Source organism: Camponotus floridanus, unplaced genomic scaffold, assembly GCF_003227725.1.
Source record: "Camponotus floridanus strain SB8 unplaced genomic scaffold, Cflo_v7.5 scaffold35, whole genome shotgun sequence".
NCBI classification, from domain to species: domain Eukaryota; kingdom Metazoa; phylum Arthropoda; class Insecta; order Hymenoptera; family Formicidae; genus Camponotus; species Camponotus floridanus.
In genome coordinates this window covers 254,770-278,932 of record NW_020229492.1, presented here as the reverse complement: position 1 = coordinate 278,932, position 24,163 = coordinate 254,770, and the positions used below count along the sequence as shown (strand labels likewise).

The window sequence follows — 24,163 nt, the reverse complement described above, 5'->3', positions numbered from 1 at the left end:
TATTTTTGCATAAAATCCGAATACGGAAAAAATATTGTTTTGATATTTCTAAAAAAAGAGAGAAAAAAAATCTCGATAAACGCAGCTCAGATGATCTTCATTATCTTTACCCCCTCCACGCGATAATTTATTAATGACGCAGAGATATTTTTTCTTTTTTTTAATTTTTCCCACGAGCTTTGGTCGCGGTTACGATAAAATTATACAGAGTAATTTTATAAACCGTCTATGAGAAACGAGACGTGGAAAGGCTATCGCGAAGATACGTTCGATTCTGGAACGCATCCTTAGGCTCTTTGGAAGGCTCTTGCTCTCCCGCGGTTGTGTTTACGTTGTTGCCACCGTTTTTATCGCGAATTATATCGCGGCCGACTAATTACACCGCTACCTACTCCCATAAATCACGCAACGTTCGTTCGCAACCGCATTTGCAGAAACTCCTTGGACGCATCCGCGAAACTCCGCGGAGGGAAGCCGGCGGGGTACAGGCAGGATCAGAATCGAGGCTGATCCATCGATCATCCTGAATCGCGCTATCCAATTAGAACCGTTAATGAAGCTTGTTGCGCAAACGACGGACGGTTGGAATTCCCGGGTTAACCATAAATGGATTTGTTGCATTGCGTTGCACAGAGCGGACTGTAACGCGGTGACTCTTTCACCCTGTGCATTACAATCTGATCCAATCCGATTTCAAATATCTAATTTATTTATATCCAGTCTCTTCGAATTTAATTTTTATCATTATTATTCATATTACATATATCATTTTATTATTATTATTATTATTATTATTAATATTATTATTAATAATAATAATAAAATGATATATTGTTAAAATAATGTAATAAAAATTAATATAAAATAATAATATTAATAATAATAATAATAATAATAAAATGATATTATTATTAATAATATCATTTTATTATTATGAATTTTTATTATATTTCTTGAACAATACACATGTATAGACTAGTATATCTGGATATAAAATAATAAACTCGGCAAGTGGTAGTTCAAAGTCAAAGGAAATAGTTGGTTCATCTTGATATTGTTCAGAGTCCCTGTTGGAAAATGTCGCTTTATTGTCGTAAATCATTTCCATGATATTACATATGCATGTGGCAAAATTAATTCCTTGAAACTTAGTCCACGATAAAGAGGATAAACCTTTAAAAATACTTATAATAGCGCGTTGTTCCTCTTTATCATTCTTTATTATACAATACAGATTAGTATGCAATTAATCATTCGAAAGAGCCTGTCTGGATGTAAGCTGCACACCGAGTCGCCTTTGCATAAATACTCGAGATATCGCGTGAGAGAGAGCCGCGGCGACTCGCTTGCATGCGCCAGACTCGTTACCGGTTTTGTCCTAGCAAATTAATTACCTTTCATCATTTGCTTTATTTTCCAACGCCGGAGGAGACGGCCGTTAATCGACTTTTACAGCCGCCAAAAGTCGATGGACAGACTAGAAATTCGAGAAATTTCATGAATATGTCGAGCTCCTCGTTTTTCCTCGCTTCTCCGAAAAAATAACACCGTCGTTAATAACACCGTTAATTACAATTATCTCTCAATCAATCTTCCACATCTTGATAAATGTAACATTTATCCGTGAGCAATAATTTTCCGCGCACTTGGGGGGGGGGGGGAATTGAAGACGAGAAGAGATCATCCAGGGAGACGAGACGAACAGCTGATTCGGAATTTTTCTGACATCGACTCGAGCCTCCTCGGGCACTCGGAGGTGGACGATGAAAGGGTGCGAGGACTGAAAAAAAATGAGGCCGGTCGCGCGACAGGGGTGAATGAAATGGCGAAATTAGCGGCTAATACGGATCGATGCGACGTCGCGGCTGTCTTTGAAAAAGTTGGATAATAAAAACGGAACTCGAGGCGTCACGACGTTACGAAAGGAACGTCCGCACGGAGTGAACGGAAGAGGCGGATCCTGCGAGAACTTCTTGGAACGACTTTCGCTCCGCCTACGTCTCTTTCCCTACCACAATTCCATCGGGTTGAATACAGTGGGGGTAGCAGCCCCTCTTTTCGTTCCATGGTGGAGGACAGTTTCGATTGCCGACGAGCGGTGGCTCGCGTTGCCATAGGAACCGACGAAAAGCGTCACCCAGGATTGTTCGAAACAATTATCTGGCGCTCAATTTCGCTCGTAGTCGCACGATCCGCGTATCTCTCTCTCGCTCTCTCTCTCTTTCTCTTTCTCTCTGTCTGCCTCCGTCTCTTTCTCTTTCTCTCGGCGACGCAGCAGCTCGCAAATCGTTTACGCGGATAAAAATTCCCCAACGAGAGACCACGGCTTGGCTGTCGAGAGCAAATTGTTTCTAAGACGCCACCCTCAGGTGATTTTTGCGCGTTTCGTAATTAGTGTCTACTCCACGGATCGAATGTAAAATTACCTCCTTCGCAGTTTATATCACATTTGGAGCGTGGAAATTTATTTGATGGATCGTTTAAAAGTCCACGAGACAATTTACGTGAGTGAAATGCAGGAAGTATTTCGATCTATTATAATCCATACACGGGAGGAAAATTATATATTGTCGGCGAAATATATCGGGGGATTTTTTTATCCAAACTCTCCGTTGGAAACTTAGATTTTGTAATTAATCAAAAAAGAAACTTGGGTGCTAAAACTATTTTCTAAAAAAGTTCTAGTTCTAGTCTCTTTTTGCGCTTTTCACGCTGATCTAAATTTCTAGATTTGTTCTCAGAAATTGTCGAATAAAATCTTGAAAGCAAAATCAGATCTTCGGGAAGGATAGAATCTCGGATTTGAGAGACTGGTACTTCATATTCGCACTTTGTTTCGAGGCCTTTTCCCTTAGATTATCCGCCGCGATGCGATGTAGGTATGTATTCCGTTCGGATGAAAAGTAGATTCAGATCGAATGTAAGAGCTCGCGTGGTTAAGGCACCGCGATTCGGGCAAATGTGTTTCACGCTCCGCTAAGCGACGGTGCTCGATCGGAGATCAAGAAAGATGTACGGCGGCACGACTGCCTCCTCGGAATATAAAACCACATACAGCCGAAATGAAAAATTCCGTACACTCGCCATTCGGAGCATTCCTCGATCTTATTCGATGGAAAATCATTATGAATCGAATCGGATCACACGTCAATTTTTACGAGATGAAATTCGATTGAACCAGTGATTCTGTCCGAGTTGAAATTTTTCACCCATTTTCGATCTCAATTTTCATTAATTAATTAATTAATTCATGTATTTATTTATTTCGATACTTTAAGTACACACTCAGAGCATCTTCTTTTGAGATTATTTAATTTATAGGTTTGTCGAAAATTCCTCTTTCAAATTTCTAAGTGGAAAGCTGTTTACTTTTGAGGTGGAAAACAAGTAAGAATTTAATTCCATATAAATTAAATTTATCAAAATTCTCCAGAGTCTATAAACATGGGAAAATGAAAGATAATGATTGAGGTGGAACTTCGACTCGGGTGTGGCTGAATGAAAAAAAAAACTGCCTTGCGTGGGAAGAGAAAATTTATTAGCAAGCAACGAGAGTCTGGAAATCGAAACTAATAAAATGACTCTGTGTTGATTGAGTCAGCTACCGCAAATTTCTTACAATTTATATTTTATCCCCCGCTTTGAAATGTATATTTTCCAAAGAGGGATGAACATTTTTCGCGCTCGACGTGGGTTTTCTACCGGAACTGTACGAGGCAATGTCTCGGTTATTTTCGCGTACATCCAGACATCGTTTCCGCATCACGTCTTCGCTATTCGCTTCGGTTCACCTGGAAATAAATATGTACTCCTTATCGTTTCTGGCCAACCGATCAAAGAGCAATGATCCTGGAAGTATCGCGTCGGGCACGACGAAGGGGTGGATGGCAAAAATGTTTACAGGAACTACGCCCTCGATTAACGATGCGTGAGGAACGAGAATAAGGGCGAGGCTTTGGGGCGCTCCAACAATTTTGAGTCTAAAAATGGCTCGACCATAATCGAAATTATTGCAAGAACGAGCAATGTATCTAAAAAAATCCTGCTATTTTATTAAACAGTTAAAAAAACCTGCTGTTTTATGAAACAACCTATAATAAATATGACGAAATTTAAAACATAATTATATCATTTTCCAGAAGGAAAAAATAATTATAATCACAAACTGAAAAAAAGTTAAAGGGAATTTATTACAATCCCTTGTACCTTGATTGTCACGTGTTCTCAACAATTAAAAAATAATTAAAGATAATTAATAAATGATTTTAAATAATCTCGAGATAAAATATAATCAAAAAGAATAATTAAAGATATTTAAAAAATAATTTCGAAAATAATGTCGCAGTAATAAAATTGGAAAATTTGTTGGGGCAGAATGTAAAACGTACAATTTCGATGTCTCCAAAGGCATCGAGAATTCCGTTCGCTATAGAGTTGCCGGACGATCGATCGATCGGTCATTCGCCGATGTTAAACACTTACTCGCGGATCGTTCGTACGCGATAGCGGCGATTAATTATCGGTCAACCATAATCCGGCCGAGTTTAAATGTCGAGTCGCAGCCTCCCCCGGAATCGCGTGCAGCGGCGGCGCGTCGTGATTTGTGGCGAACGTTTAGAGGACGAAATTGCACCGAACGGGATCGACTCCGCGCCGAGGTGATTAGACGTTATTGATGCTGCGAGATCTCGAACGTGTGCGGCACAACGAACGTACCGTCAACGAGCGAACTAAATCATTCCGGATAACGTTCCGCGCGCGAAACGGAAGTGTCCTGCAGGACTTCTCGAGAATTGGCAAATCGATCGACTTTTCATTCGGAGCTTGCATCGTTTCAATCGAGTGTTGCTTCGTCCTCTTGTAGCTGATACGATTCATTTATTTGCGCCCTTTTTCTAATTTACTTATCATACTTTATGTATTAATTTTATGTATATTTTATTTTCTCATATTTTAAATTTTATATTTTGTTATCTTACAAGCTTTCTGCTGATATATATTAATTCTATGTACTACAAGGAATTTATCTTTTTCGTTGATAAATAAAGAATAAAGTTAATAAAGAATAAAATAAATAAATTAATAAAATCAATCAATAAATAATCATATAAATTAGTAAAATCAATCAGTAAATAATATCAAATAAATTAATAAAATCAATCAATAAACAAATCAATAGACACAGTGTTTTATAAATATCTTCTCGCGATAATCTAATGCAAGGAATATAGAATAACGGAATTATTATATGAAAAAAAATTTTACAATTATTGCGAATTTTATTGACTTTAATTTTCTGCATGCGATCTCTCTTTTATTTGTTCGAAAAATTAATTAAATTATAAAATGTTGAAGATGCTCTTCATAAGTCTGTATTTTGTACATATTTAGATAATTCGCCGAATATTCTTGAATCATTAGATTCCTAGATTCGTTCGCGAGTTAAGTGGACATTTGTCTCGCTCCGATGTCAGTCTCTATATTTCCATCGTTATTTCAACGTTATTCCGTCGCGATTTCCGGCATGCGCTAAAGAGAGAATCGCGAGTGTCACGTTACATTAGCGAGCCTCATCCTTCTTTGCCGCTGCGAACCATCCAAATAAATAGGAATTATAAGTACTCGTTGAGTAATGTGTAAGGAGCATGAAATATAAAGTAACACGAATGCACGTTGCTTTATATAAATTTCGTCTTCGGTAATTTACAACCGAGGAATATCAAAGAAGTAAAAATGTGTGTGTTTGACGACGGAATATCCTGTGTTTGCAGAAAAATAAATAACGACCCTGGAATGCAAGCTCAAATGCCTTGAGTGTCAATGCGGTTTTTTGCAACGTCCAACAGATTGAACGCGCTTGCATTCGAGAACCGTCATTTATTTCCCCGCGAAAAATTGCAACAATTTACAAAGAAAATGGAGAAAAAAAAATATGTGCAAAAATGTTTCCTTTATTTATTTTTTATAAAAAAATTCAAATGTTTATATAATTTAAATTTTCACAGAGAGGGGATTTAAACATGTGGACTGCATCTCACGTTTTCTCCCATAAATAACACTGTTGAAATAAAATGCAAACATGCGTATCAAGTGCAATGTTTGATTTAGAATAAAATTTAAAATTAAAATTTAAACGAAACAAAATGACAAGCGAGATAAAGTACAATCGAATGTCTTAATGTCAAGCTAAAAACCCGGAAAAAATTTCGCGATTCCGTGGGAACTTTAAGGAAGTCTAAAAATGGAAATATGCTATCCACTAAAGACGTTACGCTGCAAATACGAATGCACATTACGCGAGAGACGATTCCAATCGAAACAGATCGTTCCAGCAGCGCGAAAACGGCCAGAGGGGCTCGGAAGAAGATCGAGAAGCCCCCGCCCGGCTTCTCGGATCGATCGGAATTAATCGAGCTCTCGATGAGGGGGGGGGAGGCGAAGGGCGAAGGGGGTGAGTGCCGCGAGGGCCGAGATTTCTGACGATTTAATTCCGAGCCCCGAGTTTCCATCGTCGCGCGCGACAGCCGTGGAATCTCCCATTCGATTCCGTCCGGAATCGCTGCCGGGCACGTTCGATCCCCGGTTAAGTCCGGGACGCCGTGGCGGCCATTAGTAACCGAATTAATTAGGCGAATCGGCGGCGCGATGCAGTTACAATTAATCCGCGATGCTGTTCCGCACGCCGTAATTAACGCGGAGACGCCCGCGATATTTAGGCGATGTCGGAGGGGGATTGTCGATAGAGATAGTTTTTGATAGTAAACGATGAATCTCATTGTTGTCATTAATTTCCGGTTGCTTAGACCGATAATGTATCTTGCAAAATATATTCTTAAATTTCTAAGAAAGATCTACATTTATGTATAAAATATTCTATAATAAAAATGTATATGTATACATTGTATTATAAATTATATATATTAGATATATATAATAAATTTATTAATAATAATTTTATTACAGTAAATTATTTTATGTAGTTGTAAGAAATTTATATTATACGTAAAATAATTTATGCATAAAAATATCAATAAAATATTTGACAAAAAATAAAATATATAATATAATTATAATAAAAATAAAATTAAAATATATAATATAACAAAATATTCTACATAATAAATTTTATGTAAACATAACTTGAAATATAATTTTATAAAGAAGCATAATTTATTTAATAATCATTAAGCTTACTTTCTTAGCCTTTGGAGACAAGCAGCTGTTGATGCTATTGATCCGGTCCGTGATTACCTGTGCCGTGCAACTTTGATATTGCGTGCGGACCGACACAGTCCTACGATTTTTAACATCCTCGGCTCCTTTCGGCTTCGCCGTGTTTCCTCGGACGCGTCACGCATGGACACGATGCTAATCGATTCTTCACAGCATCCGCGAGACGCCGAAATGAGCCGGTCCTGTAAAAGCGGCTGAATCGCGAAAGACGAACAAAACCGCCGAGATAGAGATTGCCTCAATCACGAAGATAAGAAGTAGCACGTATATCAAAAGAAAATTCGTAAAGAGAAGGGGAGGGGTATCGAAATAAATCGATAAGTTATCGTAAAATGGAATTGAGCTACACTAACAATAGAGGGATAATTTTGTCTGAATTTTTGAAGAGAGATTTCGATCCGCGATTAGCTATTGTCAAAAATAATCATTGAACAATATAAAAAATCTCATTAATATCAAAACTATAATTCCGATATATTTATTGAAATATTTTAACGCTAATTAAATCATGCTCGACTCAATATTCTTAATTTAATTTAATTTAATTTTCGATGACACATTTTATTTTTGTAAATCATAAAAATTTGAGGAAACTTGGCCCTTGAGGAGAATTTAATTTCTTTTTGACAAATCTAGATCATTGATAAAACCCTGGGAAAAAATCCCAATAACATTACACAAGCGAAGGAGGTAAAATATCGACCGTATTTAGAATTTTATCTTTATTATTCCCATACTTTTATCCCAATAAAATTGTCAAACTGTTTCCGGGGTCGGCTCCCACCCCGCTCCTTCGATCGCGCGCACCCTTTTTTTACGAGATTATTGTCGAAGATCGACACGCGGATCGTCGAAATGAAAATGAATGGCGGAAACGGGAGGGCTAATACGAGGCTGGCGAAATTAAAATAACGACTTGATTTACGGGCGAACTTTCCCACGGTCTTCGAACGGGCGAACTTGGAACTTTTTCCTCATCGTCGTCGCGAGGACGACAAGGAGGTGGCGGCGGCGGTCCCCCCTCCGCCCACGCTTCTCCCGCGGCACCCTCTCGGCCGCCGTTCTTTATTCAAAGTTGTAATAACGTTTGGCAGATGTTTCTGATATAGTGGGCGCTTTATTCCGCGAACTTTTATCGAGTCAATTTAAGTTGCGGCGAGAGAGGGGCCACAGTGTTTGTGCAAGAGGGCCAAAAGCCGCCCTCCCCCCGTTCACCCCCTGGCAGCCTACCTTTTCTCTTTTTGTCGAGATCCCGTCTTTTTTTTCGCTCTCTCCTTCCTCCCAAACTCTTGCCGCGCATATTCATTTCGAAGGAATCTTGCGAGACGGAATTGAGATAAAGTGAGAGCGGCCGCGTGGGAAGGCGAGGGAGAAAAATAGATAAGTTACTTAAATAGATAAACTTACTCCTTCGTTTAAAGTACAAAAGTATCAAATTGTAAGTTATCGTCATAAGACGTCCCGTTCTCGCTGATTCGCGGTTTTCCTCCGGTCAAGCTTGCCTTCTTCGCCGGGTTCTTTACGCGTATTACACGACAATATTACAAAAGTCGAGACTCTTGCAACGTCGTCGGGCGATGTAACTTTATTTCCGATCACGCGCGCGAATCCAATCCGGGCATGATTTTCCATTTGAAATCGAGCGTATATCAAAAGTCAAGCTGCTTCATCCATATCAATGGATGCGCCTTTGAATTACAAGGGAACGCGCAGCCGTAGAAAAATTGTTACCCTCGAGTAAGTATTATCGAGTTACGATATCCTAAGCACATACTCTCAACAACCCCATCCCTTTGCGCAGCTCTAGAATTTTTATTCCTTTGACAAGCATACGTTTCTCGAAGTAATCGTTATCGTCTATGCATATCTCGTGATCCTTTTCATTCTTTAGGACTTTGCATTCGAGAAAAATATTCAATCACGAATCTTTCATCATAAATTCGAGATGAGTTATTTTTTGTAAGAAGAGGACAAAATAAAATCCTTGTTTCTCAGAAACTTTATTTTTAAGCATTAGATATAGTGGCAATAAAATAGATTGATATTTCCATTAAAGCAAGACGAGAAAATAATTAAAAAACATGATGTTAGGTATTTATTTATTTTCCTTTCGACTTAAATTTTTAACTCTTCACGGAGGTAATATTGTTACATTTATTAGCACATGGTTGATACACTTGACATCTTTAAACGCGAATATTTTTGTTTGCTGACTTTATTCGTATCATTTAGCGGCTGAGTGTAATTCGGTGTTGATTTTATCGCGTACTCGAGTGACATATGCTCGTCTGTCGCGGCCGTTTACGCAACGCTTGAAAAGTCACCGATAAAAAAATCATATCTCACCCTTTATCGCGGCTGATGAGTTCTGTCAAGAGTTCCGTACGTTTTATCTCGATTATATTATCGCAATTTATTAAAAAATATTTTAAAGAGAAACTGCACCAATTATTGTAAAGTAATTTTTAAATACGAGATTTTTTTATAATTTAGATAGAAGAGTTATAACGATCAAACAACAGAATTTAAGAAAAAATTAAGAGAATTAATTAAAAGAATTAAGAAAAATAATAAGAGGAATTAATTAATTCAGAATTTAAAAAAAAATAAAAAGAATTAAAATGTAATAGAAAAATATTCTTATACAGGATTCTTATATTTTAAGATATTACCAAGTGAGAGAAGAAGTAGTACATGTATAATGATACACTATACAGTATCAAAATTTAAATAATAAAGAGAATTTAATGAAATAAATTTGAAATAATTCATGTACATTTAATAACAATTGAGACTTTGATTGATGGAATTTTCATATTCAAGAAACGCACGATTTATTGCACTAGAATGCACTCTGTAGACTCCTTGTTGACTCTTGATGATATTGTGAGCAACTTACCTTCGAACGTTACATGCTATCTCAACTAATGAATATTTTTCATATTCAGCAGATAATACGTAGCTCCAACTTATGTATCTTGCACTGGTAAGAAGATTGTGTATCATTCATCTCATCGCAAGCATAAATTTCATTCACTGAAAATTTTCATTCATAATTATTTTTGTTACCTACGAGTGATAATGCTCTTCATATCATACATCTTTCTTTAATATTATTCAATGAAATTAATATTATTTTAATAATTTAATATTATTTTTAATATTTTTCTTTAATATTATTTAATATTATTTAATATTATTTTTCTTTAATATTATTCAATGAAATTAATATTATTTTAATAATTTAATATTATTTTAATAATTTAATATTATTTTAATAATTTAATATTATTTTAATAATTTAATATTATTTTAATAATATTTTAAGTTGATAGCTAATTAAGCGTTTTGCTAAAGTCTCTAATTACCTTGTCTATTATTAAAAGTATGCATACACGATATAAACTTTGTTTTGTCTTAAGATGGCGATACATCAGCAAGCATATGAATAATGAATGTATACATATCTGAATGATGCATCAGTAGCGTTTCTATCAAAACATAATCATTTGAAATACACAATCCTCGTTTTTATTGTTTTATTAAACCTATGAAAATTAAAAATTTTACATTAATTAAATTAAAAATTTTTTAAATTTAGAAAATTAAAAATTAGAAATTCTTGTATAAATTTAGTTGTTCTTGTATAAATTCTTGTATAAATTTAAATCGCACCAGCCGTTTTTCTCCGCCCCCTTCGATTTTATTATTTGAACCGCTATCTAGCCGTTGCATAAATAAACGAAGAAAGCGGATTCGATTTTTTTTTGCCAAAGATCGCTGAAACGCATCGCTGATCACGCCCGATTAAGGAATTCCTTCGGATCGCTGAAGGCTACTGCGTATCCTTGCGCTCGTGAAATCGAAGGAACGGTGAATGGGAACCTATAACGCATTGCTCGCATATCTTCGATATTACGGTGCATGCGGTCGCATTGTTGAGCGTCGAACGTAGAAGAGAGATTGGTCAGCGATCGTTAATTAGACCCCGGCTAATTGGTAATCGAGCTTTAATTACTGCTTCCAGGAGAAAATAAAAAAATCAAGTAGAAATGTTTAATTCGATTAGATGTTTTTTTTTTTATCTTAATAACTCAAGTTATAGTCATCTTCTACCATCTACGAGAGATTTAAAAAATTTACAAATTGCTTCTATTTTATTTAAACTTGATAATAATTCGGTGTTTTCCTCTGTTCGAGATTATTGTTACTTATGATTTGTCATCTGCAATGATTCTCAGGTGCCCTCATCGTTAATTCGGCACCGAAGATTCTTTACGCTTTGGCTGTGAGAAAGTTTTAACGGTATATGTGTAATTAAAGCGTGACAAACTAGATCATGATATGTAAATAGTGTCATATTTTGTGACGTGGTAAAATTCGTAAAATGCATGTCCTATTAACGATTTTTTTCATTCCCATCACGTCCGCGAGGTGGACTTGGCTCTAATTGAATCACCTCATGATAAGGAATGCCTATCCGTAAAAATAACGGCGTCGTTACATTTGCAAATAACTAAATCGAAAATAAGTAGTTCGTCGAGAAATATATACGTGAAAAACGAAAAGTAAAATATAATTTATGAAACTTGTAAAAATATAAAAAGAAACCAATTCTATAATTTATTTTTCAAGATGTAGATATAATTTTTGTCTTAAAATTAATATAAAAATATCTAAAAGTGCTCTTTATATTATTAATAATATCTTGATAGCAATTTTAATCGTCAAACGACAGAACAGACATCTTTGCATTATTTTATTGATAATTATAATTTTATTTATAAAACTTTAAGAGTGAATAAATCTTCTAGGTTTAAAAATAATTTAATTTGTGATTGATATACATGATATAATTATTTAGAACAGAATTTTTCCAAATCATCCAACATCTCCTTTCGAGCTCCATCATTATCAAATTTCCTCCGTTCGCTTCGTCAGGAATTCCATCAATTTCGTTGACGCGTGGTTCAACTATCGAGACCCGGTTTAATCACGAAAGTGACGCAGGTCTTTAGAAAGAGGTCCCCCCCATATCAGGCTTCGGGGACAACGGCCGCCGATTAGATGACCTCTTTGAGGGATTCCGGCGGCCGGTTAGCGCGCGAATCCTGTCTGCGTGTCATATTTGGAAAAATGCGGGGTGGAGGGGGGGGAGGAGGGAAGAAACGCACACCTGCGAACACCTGCAACGTGGCGCACGCAAGATAACGTGACGCCGACTCAAACGGAGTGTATTTTCTTTTTTTTTATTCATTTTTTTCGTTGAGGAATCCTCACCGGGTCGCAAGATCCCTCCAGTCCGCTTGTCTGTCCCCCCTTCCTCTCACGTTTATCCGTGAATAAATTAACGTGTATATTACACGGATCTTCACATTACTCGTATATTTGCATACAACGTAAAGGGGACTTATTTAGAGAGATATTTGCAACGAAAAAGCGAGGAGAATTTCAGACAAACGTGTACTCTCGGTTTCCTTCTCTCTCTCTCTCTTTATCTCGTTACTATTTATTTAATCGTTACTATTAATTTTCAATGAATCTCGGATGAATAATAAACGCGGGATTCCGAGACGCTAGGTACGTTGCTGTTCCCCCGGCGATTTACAGGTCGTTTCAAATGGCCCGCATCGACCGCGCAGGCTCCACTGTAGAGCAAGTCGAGGCTCTGGGGTCTCTAGAGCTCGGGACTACCTGTACTTCTGAAGACCGCGTGCGTAACGGTACACACCGCGGTGTATGGTGGCTCCTCATGGTGGCGGTAGGAGTCAGTTTCCTCTTAGGCGAGGTCGAGCGACCGCATACCACGATCTGGAAACGCGTCGTGGAAGCAGTTGTTGCTCGATCGTCCGCAACGCTCGTGTAATCGGATAATCGGAAATTGTCGACGACGGGCGCGTCGCGGAGCAGTTTGCCGGGACAAAGTGTGCTCCAAAGTGTGATCGATCGTCTCGTTGATCTTCTCATCCCTCGAGAATCGCGATCTCTCTCACGTCGCTCGGTTGAAAATTCGTCTCTCCTTCGGTGGTCCTCGCATTGGGATCTTACGTCTCTCTTTCTCTCTCTCTTTCTCCTTGACGGAAAATCGGCGCTTGACGTCTACGACGCCGGGAGGTGAGTCTCGATCGAGAGGAGAAGCCGTCTGAGAAAGTCATCTCGGGCGGCGTCGCGATCGATGTCTCCCGCTATAAACGATAATCGGAGATTTTACTGCGGAGACATCGATGCCTGTTGAGGCGATATCGTCTCTCTCGAACGCATCCTTCGCGTGTAATTTCTTATTGTGGCAAAAGAGAAACAAACTCTGGTAATATTAAATTAGCTTAATAAATTGATATAAATAAAAAAATAATATTTTAAAAGATATTTACAATCATTATTAAAATGTAAAATGTTTATGTGTGCGAGTAAAAGGAATTGTTTCCTTTCAATATGAATCAGTCTTGGATCGAAACGGCGATTAGCTCATTCATTGAAATAACATATCGATGTTTAATCTTCTGTCAATTTAAAGGTAGTCAGCGAGATGTTTAATTAAAAGAAAAATAATTGTCATTTAAATGTCACATCGAAATCCGTAAAAAAATTAAAAAATAATTTTAATTTTAAAAATTATGAAATTTGGATGCATCCAAGATGCATACGTGATTATGTAGAAAAAATTTCAGCTCTCGATATGGATACCTGTTTCGAGGAACGGACAAAGGTTAAATTAATACTCAACTAGACATTTCTTATACCTCGGAACCTCACCAAACCAGTTGAAAGTCAAGAAATTTAGCTCTTAGAGATTAACTTTGCGGCTTGTAACTCGTATATCTGTTGCCGGTCGTAAACAAAGTTATTGGCATTGAAAAATAAAAAAAGAAACGAGAAAGAAATTCAGAATGAAAATAAACAATAAATCGGTGTCGACAATTTTACACGTAGCTATATAAATATAAAATGATACGAGGAGACTCAAATATAATTAAGAATTTTAATACCGCGAGGAATTGCCTACCCTTTGCAAATGTCGGAACAAAGTTCATGCGCGTTCCTGCGATTGACTTTAAAATGGCGTGCGCGACACTCCGGCGACCGATGTGCGCGATTAGGCGAAAGTATTCAAGGACACTGCATCCATTCGTGACTAAGAAGGAATAAAACGCGTTCCCGTTAATAGTACCCATTCATATTGCGGAAAATTTGAGAAGAATCTCAACATCTGCCTTTTAATTATCTCGATCTTTTCTAATTTATAATACCGAGACGGAGATAAACGTACCGTGGAGCTCAAGCAAATTACGTCGTGGAAAAACTCGTTCAAGTGACTTCATAATACTTTTGCTTTAGATAGTTATTCCCACGCACAGTGGTACGCTAATAAATGGTTAGCGGTGGAAATAAACGCGTCGAGGAATTTTGTTATGTATTTGTGCACACGCTTGTTGATCCAAATAATCTATTCCTTTGAATTGAGGAGTCTCAGAGAATTTGCGAGTCGACCCAGAAACATGACAAACATGAGAAATTGAATTAAAAAGAGGCTAAATGGAAATTTTAATATAATCGAGAGAGAATGGAAGATTGCCATTTATTAATGTTTCAATTAAACTTTCCAACAGTTTGTCTTATTTGTCATGTAATTACGCTAAGAAACTTTTACGCGTTAATTTTGAATTATTAGAAATTCCAGTGCCATAAATTTCGCGACAGGCGGAAACGGGCGAAGCCGAGAAAAAGCAGCGCGATCGCACGCGAGCGGTCTGCCATTCGTCATAGACGAAAGTCCGATTGTGCGAATGATACCGAAAGAATAATAAAAACTTGGAGAGAAAGCGCTTCCTAAAAAACTGCTTTCTTATCGACGAGAGACACTTGAATTTTACGCAAGAGTCGTTCCTTAATTCGAAACAACGCTGGTCTTGATCGAATTTATAGTGACTTTGAAACAAGCCGGTCGTGCAACCGACAGCATGACGTACGATTAATCTCCAGACTTCTTGTTTCGATAGCCCCGTGAGAGAGAAAGAGAAAGAGAGAAAGACAGATGCGATTATGAATTACATAAGATTCTTGTATCACCGCGAGCTGTTGCTGCTTTCTCTGTCTGACCTGGATAACTTGCATCGCAGAGTTCCTATTCTCTCGCCACGATGTTATCGGGGAACAAGAAGAAGGAAAGGAGATAGTTTATTCTCATGCATTTTTTTTATCTATTAAAATTTAAAGATGATCCAGAAATCAGATGCCATTTAAATCCTCTCCAGACTCCTTCTACATCACTAAAGTATAAGTTCAAATCTTGTAAACTCTAGCTTGGATCAATCCTCTGTTGTAAACATTTAGAGGAATCTTTATACAAGACTCGACTCGAGTGCTAGATACATTCGTCCTGACAGAAGGCGAGGATGACGCGAGTATCGCGGCACAAAACCGGTCAGCCGTTTTCCGTCGAGTGTTGTCGAGTCGCCGAAAGAGAGGCGATGATGGAAGACATGTCTGTACAATGTACAGTCGGCGATGTCGACCAGGTTTCGCCATTGTCCTCCCGTCGATTTGCCGCGCCATCGGGCCCGATCCTACGCGTCCTTCTCACGCGCGAACGTGCGTCGCGACTCGAGGGTGACTAAATGAATTAGCATAAAATTGCGAAATGCATTCCGTGGCGAACGCGCGGAGAAGGACGCGCGCTCGTGTCGCTACTTTTACCGGAGGCTTTACCCGCGAGATTTATCCGCACTCGATGCACGTGAGCGTATGTACGTCCACTCATACGTTGCAACGTGCAGGGCCGGCTGGTTCACGAGGCTGCGGTGGTTTCATGTGAAAAAAAAATTTGCATCCTCTTAGTAAAATATCTTCATTTTTTAACGTAGAAAATGATCTTTTGTTCATAATTGTGGTAACAATAATTTTATTCATAATTTTCTGTATCGAAAACTTAATTTTATTAAAAATAGAATGCCAAGTTGAGACATTTGGTGCTGTTTATTAACCTTGTTAAGAAGACAATTTTAAATTTTGATTCTTAAAATAAATTTAATTTTAAATGTAAATAATTTATTAAAAAATAGTAATAACAATAATAAAAATAAAAAGTGGTAATAATATTAATCGCATAAATCATAAAAATGTAATTATATAATAATAAAAAATACAATTTTATAACGATATAATAATACCATGAATTATATAAATATAATAATAAAAAAAATATAATTGTATAAAAATATAAATTAGCCAAATAAAAAACCGCGGGACATACATCAATCATTAAGAGATAAAGAATAAAAAATGGAACCTTTTTCAAAAGAAAATACATGATAAAATTTTATGTTTTATTTATGAATATATTTTTAGCCTAAATTATTAAGACTATTATTTCTTATCCGTAAAAACACGTTTGTTTTTGCGTAATTTATTTGCAGAATAACGTCATATATACAGCGGAAGGTATAAATGATGTCTATGGATATCTATACGCGTCACAGAAATATAGATATGTGCATGGTTGTGTGTATCTCGATCTCGGAGAGCTGAATATCCATTGCGACACTTCCCACATTTCCGAACGTGTAATTATGATCGGTATCAAACTGCGCTCGCGCTGAACTAATGTTCCTTCAGACGAAGTGTAAGATAGACTGGTGATATTAATAGTTGTCTGCATCTTAACGATAAATATATTCAAATTTTGCAATCATGAAAAACAGCAAAAGAATGCAAAATTTCGAGTTTAAAATCGTTTACTCTTTCATATTAGAGCTGAACATGAGAGAAAAATATACACTGAGAAAAATATCCGGTGAAGAGGTAACGAACGGTTATTACACCGATCACTTTAATCGGAAAAAAAAAAGAAATCGGTCAGATATCCAATCAGAAAATATCGATCGATCGGATATCTGATCAGAAAGTTCAAAATTCGTAACTTTCCGATCAGATATCCGATTAAAGTGATCGGTGTAATATCCGTTCGTTACCTGTTCATCGGACATTTTTCTCAGTGTACACATGGCTCTTTATAACTAAAGAGCTCAGAGTTAAACATCGATATTCTTCGTACGATGCCGGAAGTTGCGGGACAAATTGGACGCGGGGCGATGCTTCCGTTACATGCAATTGACGTAATAACGTTTCTTGGCACGCGCGCAACATTGAAACTTGACGGACATTGATTGATGATAGCTTGTTCGAGTAATAATTAGTCGCGAGTCGCGCCAAAAGTTGTGAGAAGCGTCGACAATTTTTTCTCTTTAAATTCTTTTTTTTTAAGTCAAAATAAAATGACTCACAAATTTGTGACGTTTCGTTTCAGGAAGAAGACCGGTTGTACAAAATGACGGATACTCTCGTACAAGGATCGATTTAACGCCGTTGCAAGATGTACGCCGAGTGGCAAAAGGTGAGTCGATTAATCTCGATCTCTCGTTGAAAAATCTAGATTCGTCAAGAATTTTCTCCGCGTGACTGTAACATTCGTCTACGAGCGTTGCCAATTAGTGCGACGGATGTTAAGACACATGAATGGTAGCTTTTCAAGCCTGTCGAGATCGTTTATTGCAAAGCGTTGCAATATCTCGCGGACCCCGCACGACGACCACTTTTCGAATTATCATGGTATTGCACAATATTTACGTGGTCTCGACTGCGGCGGGATCGTTGCGTGGTCAGAGTCAATGATCTGCGCACACGCAATTGCATCGCAACTGCTCGCAGCAGCCACTTTCAAACGCCTAGTCCTAGACGCGACGTTCCTTTCGACGACGCTTTCTTTCGACGATCGAGCCGATCATAATCGATTTTGCGAAACGCGATTTTTATTAGAAAAAATACGCGGAAATTCTGAAGTTTTCTTTACAGATTAGTTGGAGAAACTGAAAATCTATTTATGGAAACATGAATGACACACTTCAGTAAAATCGTGTATTAATTACTTATTCAAGTGCGTTTCTAAAACTTAACAACTTTAATTTTTAATAAAAGTATAAAAATGAAGCACAGAGAAAAATCCAATTTAAAAAAAAAATATGAAATAATATCTTGTTTTTTTTAAATTAATTTATAGTAAATTTTATATAGAAATTTTTAAGTGTAAATTTTATATAGAAATAATTTATAAAATTGTATTTATTTATATAACACTTTAAATTTTTTATTAAAGCTACAAATTTATGCAGTATATTATTCATCTGATTGAGTTGAAAATTTAGCATTTTCAAAATGAAATGCGTTTGAAGATTTTTTTATGTGGACTTGGAATATAGACGGACTGCAAGTATTAATAGCGGTTTCTCACTTTTATTTCGCTCCCCGTGCATCCAGTCGCGGATAATGAACGACGGAATAATTAAGGAAGCATTTCGAAGGCGCGCGAGGCGTAAGGGTATCAACGAAATTGAAATGAATATTAAACAACAGGCTTTATATCGAAAATGAAAATGTGAAATTGCCTGAAATGCGAAATGAATTTAATGAACGGTTCTTTTTTTTTTTACACGTCTCGGATATTTTATTCGGCCGGTCATTTTCAAGCGAAAGACTTCTTACGTAAACGATACCGTTTCTTTTCCTCATTTCTTTTTTATTAAAAAGAAATAAAATAAAGTAAAATAACTTCAAATACGATCGGTCAAGCGAAAAATGCAAAGACATGTCCTCGGTAAATCAATTAAGGACGGTGCTGGAAGAGGAGAGGAAAAAAAAAATAATCGCGTCCCATCATCTTAACGTTGCGCTCGCCGCAATCGACAATTTCTATCGCTCTTCTGCAACTCGCCACGGCCGTTAGACAGAATCGCTTCCCTTCGCGCTCCTGCCACCGCGTGCAACGGGTGTGCATGTGTGCGTATTTAGCGCGTAATTTATATAAGAAGAGAGGCACGCTTGGTTCCACCCCAAAGCGCTTCGATCCACTGGCGTCGGTAGCGTACGCGATTTTTCACGTGTTACATCCTCGGGAGAGAACAGTCTAAAATGGAGTCCAACGGAGGCTGTCGTCGGGAGTAGAGCCTCCGAGATGAGAGGTGCACGGGAGACCACCCGAGGAGTGTCGGAAACGAGATCCGGTCGCTCGATTAGAGCGAGCTGTCATCGGGAATACGGACCGCTTTCCGGGCACGGCCTAATTAACGCGGGACTCAATTAAAATCGCGTACGCCACTGGATAGCCGAGGCAATTGTTGCGGAGAGGAAGACCTGCAACTTCCAGTGCCGCGTCGAACATCCTAGCGTTCGCATCGCGCGAGATCATCTCCTGAGCCGAGAAAAGAGGATCCTCCTCCGAGGAGGAGAGAGAGAGAGACGGGAAGAGAAGGGTCAGTTTTCGGAGGAGGAGGATGACGGGAGCGAGGTTGACATCGCCGAGGGGCACCGTTAACGAATTCCGCGTGTGCGCAGCCCGGACTTTTGCCGACTGACCCAATGTGCCCGATAGAAGCCATCCTCGCGCTCGTGGCCTCCTAACTTCTTTCCGGCCGAATTTAACATGCGCGGCGACGCGGGCTCTCGACTTCTCCAACGGCTCGGGGGTCGCGATCGCGATCGTGACGGGATTCGTCGATGAGGGTTTCTCGGTCCGCCGTAAATAAATCGGAAATAAATCTCTCGACGGGGAAGAGCGATGCGCGAGATGGAGGCTAATGCGAAGGAAACTGGAGCTTCGAGACGGACGATTCTCCGTTCGATCTGAGATACTTCGCGATCAACGGATCTCCGTCGTTGGCTTCCAACGGGAAAACTCTACCACGCGTAGTTTTGCTGGTCGAAGACGCGATTACAGTCGAAGCGGCTCTCGACGCGTGCCCAGACAACTAGTATCCAACTAGAAAACTTGCTCGGGTGACCGTGACGGTGTGCTTGTTTTCCGCTCTTGTTTTTATCATTTTTCGTTTTACAAATACCTTGTCGGTCCCGCAAATTTGAGAAAAAATTATAATTTATTAATTAAGAATCGATACAAAATATGAATACCATGAAGATGATATGAAAAGAAATACATTTAGCCCATCTATTTAGATTCTAATATCAATATTGAAGACTAATGAGAGATAAATAAGTGTCAATTAATAATCAATATATTTAATATTCGGTTGAAGGGGCTTCTCGCAAATTCGCGATTCGTTGATGTATTATACCCCTTATCGATATCCCAAGTGAGACGTCGACTATCACGAAGTGAAAGATGTGTGTCGCGTGTGTTTGATACCTCGGCACGTCTGAGAGAGTTGTGCAGCGGGCATTGACTTGAAACGCTATGTGCGCCTTCATCATGTACTAGGAGGCTATTATTTAGATTGAGCGAACTTGGAAAACACAACTCGAAGCTCAACATCGCCAACAATCATATACTCGCACGCGACGTTTGAGAGAATGAAAGAAGAAGAGGAGATTGAAAATTTCGTCCATCCTGTCCAATCTGAAGATAGGAATTTGGGACATTAAGACTAGAAATCCATCCGGAGAATCCTCTTTCATCCTCGAGGATTACAATCGATAAAGAAACCGAAATTGCGCTCACGCGATTGCGTGCCAAGTTATTCATACATGCAAGTGCGAATAATATATGCGCGAAGAAAGGTTAATTACGTAACGTCCCGAGGAGACACGAGGATCCCGGCGCGAGAGAAACTTGGAAAAAAAAAATTAAACATGACCGATTGCCACTAATAAGAAGGGAATTTTCCTAGCTAAAGACCGTCAACCTCTCATCGGCAAACAAGGATACAGGTTTCGCAAAGAGAGAGGCGTCTTCTGGGAGGAGACGAGCCAACTGTCACTTGGCACATGAAGCTCTCGGCACCAGCCGGTGACACTCTCGCCAGCGATGGCCAACGTGGACCCGAGGCACCAGCACCAGCAGCAACGCCGTTGGTCCGTGGGTCGATCGTCGACCCCGCGGAGTCACTTTTCGCGGCACTCTTCGGAAGCTTTCTACACCAGCGCGGAACCGTTATCCGGCAGCGGCGGACGCGCGTTGCATAATGGGAATGGCGGCGGCCCAGACCCAGATTCGCCGTATTCCGCTCCGGATTCCTGCGGCGCGCCGCCGGAAGCGAGAAACGTCAGGCAGCAATATCGCGCTTCCACCCGGCCGGGGTCGGAGGAGCTCTTTCACACGCTTCCGCGCAACCTGGCCGTCTCCAGGAAGGAGATCCTGCGGCGCAGAAGCGTCAAGGACGAAGCCGAGCAGCCCCGTCCCGCGGAGGGAGACCAGGCGAGGAGACCCACGACCCTGCCGTCGATCGGTAGGCGAGCTCGTCTACAGGAAGCGGACACGGTCGAGCGCGCCTCGTTGCTCCTGAAGAGAGTTTCCAGGCAGGACATCCTGCGTCGTCGCACGAGCGTAGAATCGAGTCCGCAGCCGAGGAACGTCGCGAGAACATCCTTCCCGGATCTCCAGGGCTCTTCGAGTCGCTCGGCCAAGGAGGATCTCTCGCGACCGTCGACTCTGCCGAAGACCCTGCACGCTTCAAGGACGCCTCGACTGGAGGACTATAGTTCTTCGAGGACGAAGGAGGCCGCCGGGAGGGAAGCGCCGATCTACGGGAGGATCCGGCGACGGAAAATGTCGCTGCCGACCGGCGCGACGACGTTGCGTGACCCCGCGGCTTCCTCGAGCACCTTGACGAGGCTTTCCAGGACGAGGACAAGCGGGGACCGCGCGGAGCCGACGACGAGAGTCGTCAGACATCTGCGAGATCCGGTTCCCGATCCACTCGACCGGCCCAGATGCGCGGCTGACGCCGCTGCTGACGAGATTTATGCCAAGGTCGCGCGCAAGGTCGCCCGCCAGGCCTCTCAATCTCGCGAGGAGAGGCAGCCGGAGTTGTCGATCGACAGAGCGATGTCCAGACGGAGGATAATTAGCAAGGCGAATCAAATGGACTCCCTGGAGCGCAGGATGCATCAAGATCGGGATCAGGATGTGGTCAGGATCAGGCACGATGCTATTCTGGTCTCCAGGGCGGACATCGAGCGGCTGCGTAATTTTAAGGCGGGAAAGGGCGACCTCGAGAAGTCTTGTCGTCAAATCGACTCCACCGACTGGTCCACGAGGAGGGATGCGAGGGCGGACTCCTGGTCGTCCCGCAAGTGTCTTCGGAAAGACTCCACGTGGGGCAACGAAAGACAAACGAGATGCAAGTCCAAGTCGCAGAGTGGACTGCTGATGGAAGGACGGGAGACGGAGAGCGCGAAAACGACGAGGCCGACGACGTTGCCGAGCTACATGAAGCTCGGACGGAAGACGTCGACGGGGTCTGCGGTGCGGAACGCGGATCTCGAGCAGAAGCGTTCGTCGAGCAGCGGAATGTTGACGAAGCAGAGCAAAGAGAGATCGAATTATGTGAGGAAGACGGCGACGCGCATCCCCGTACATGTCAGAACGTTTAGCGATGCCAATAATACTCGATCCAACTCCCCGGAAACGTCGTCGTCAATATTTGGCTTTTGCACCGGCAAGAGGAAGGTGCAGACGCAGACGTCTGCCACGACACGTAGCTTTCCATCGTGGAACTTGAAAACGGTTTGATATTGTCTGTGGAATAATTCAAAAAAGTCGCGCTAAAATATTGAGTGTTTTCACCAAGGTTTTGCATTGTTTTATGTCTCTAACGATATAAATATAAAGAAAATTATTATGTTGAATATTTAGGAAAAGAATTATATATTTATATTTTTTCTGAAAAATCCTACACGTTAATTAATATATAAAAATTTAAAAATAATAAAGGTTAAATAATAAATCAACACGATAAATATTAATTTAATAAAAAAGCATGTCATAAAAATATATTTAATAAAAATTATAATTTTTAATACACTTTTTTTTTTCAAGAAACACAAACTTGGCAAGAATATAAATCTGAGTGAAATATTAGGAAAGAAACCGAGAAGTAGGCTGTTATTTAAGTGCAATAATATTACTTGCAGGGTGAGTTGGTGTGGTTCGACCCCGGCGTCGGCCATGTGCTACCTGGCGAGGTCCTGGAATATCACAGAGCCGCCAATGTGCTGTCAGTCCAAGCGGTGATCGCTGGCAAGGTAATATAGCCTGGAGATGGAAAGCGCTTGATGACCATCATTGACTAATCGTACACAATTACGAATGGTAGATTTGAATGAAAGCTTAATCATTAGCTTTAGAGAGAAAGAAAGATTGGACGTACACTTTCGACAGATAAATTTCTTTTATTCAACGATATGCAGCTCGAAAACACGCCAACATGTTTACACGTTTAATTCTCCAAATATATTTAGATTTATCTATTAATTAATTTAATTAATATCGTGATGTCAGAGTCAGCTGCAATCAATATAGAATGTTATGGAAGTCGACTCAAGTCATTGTAATCATTGGAATAAAGTATCCGAGTAATTTGTTCGTCGATTCTTGACTTTCTAGCACGGCCTTATGCATTTGAATGTTTCATTAGACGAGAACGACTCTCACATCGCGCTCGCTTCAATCTGGTTTCCACCTTTTTCACTTTTTTGCCCTTCGCGCGCCTGCGAATTTCAAGTTCGCGTCTCCTCCAACACACTGCCGGTCATCGATCTCTCCCGTTCCGTACCAGATGCGTGGGTGTCACACGAGAACTCAAAATTTACACGTCATTGACGTGGTTTCCATTAACAACGAGGCAGTACCGCGTCATTATGCAACCGACACCCGTGACAGTAGACCATTTAACTCCCTTGCCTGCCCGCCTGCTTTGTGTTCCTTTGCTTTGTCGTGCACTAGTTGCAGCGCTGCACTTCGCCGGTGTCCTATTATAAGAGACACACTGGCGTAAGGTGTATCAGTTGTCTTTGATACAAAAAAAAAACGCTGGATTAATTTAAGACGTATAACTTAAATAGCTCGAAATGGCTGAAATAAAAAATTTGTAAGACACTTGAAAGTTTTAAAGATTGGAGTGTGTTTCAATACTATATAATTATT

At 39.8% G+C, this 24,163-nt stretch overlaps 1 protein-coding gene across 3 annotated transcripts in view; it reads left to right on the top strand.

Moving 5' to 3' along the window:
* The window catches only part of LOC105255673 (unconventional myosin-XV), an 82,162-nt gene that overhangs the window by 30,702 nt on the left and 27,297 nt on the right, over positions 1 to 24,163 (top strand). For 2 of the 3 annotated variants that reach the window (XM_011265104.3, XM_011265102.3), the window contains exons 1-3: positions 13,020 to 13,347; positions 17,537 to 17,623; positions 23,152 to 23,262. In XM_011265104.3, the coding sequence (XP_011263406.1) occupies positions 17,603 to 17,623; positions 23,152 to 23,262 (132 nt within the window). In that variant the 5' untranslated portion in view covers positions 13,020 to 13,347; positions 17,537 to 17,602. Of the gene's footprint in view, positions 1 to 13,019; positions 13,348 to 17,536; positions 17,624 to 23,151; positions 23,263 to 24,163 lie in introns of those variants that run through there. The other variant, XM_025410824.1, reaches the window with a different exon arrangement.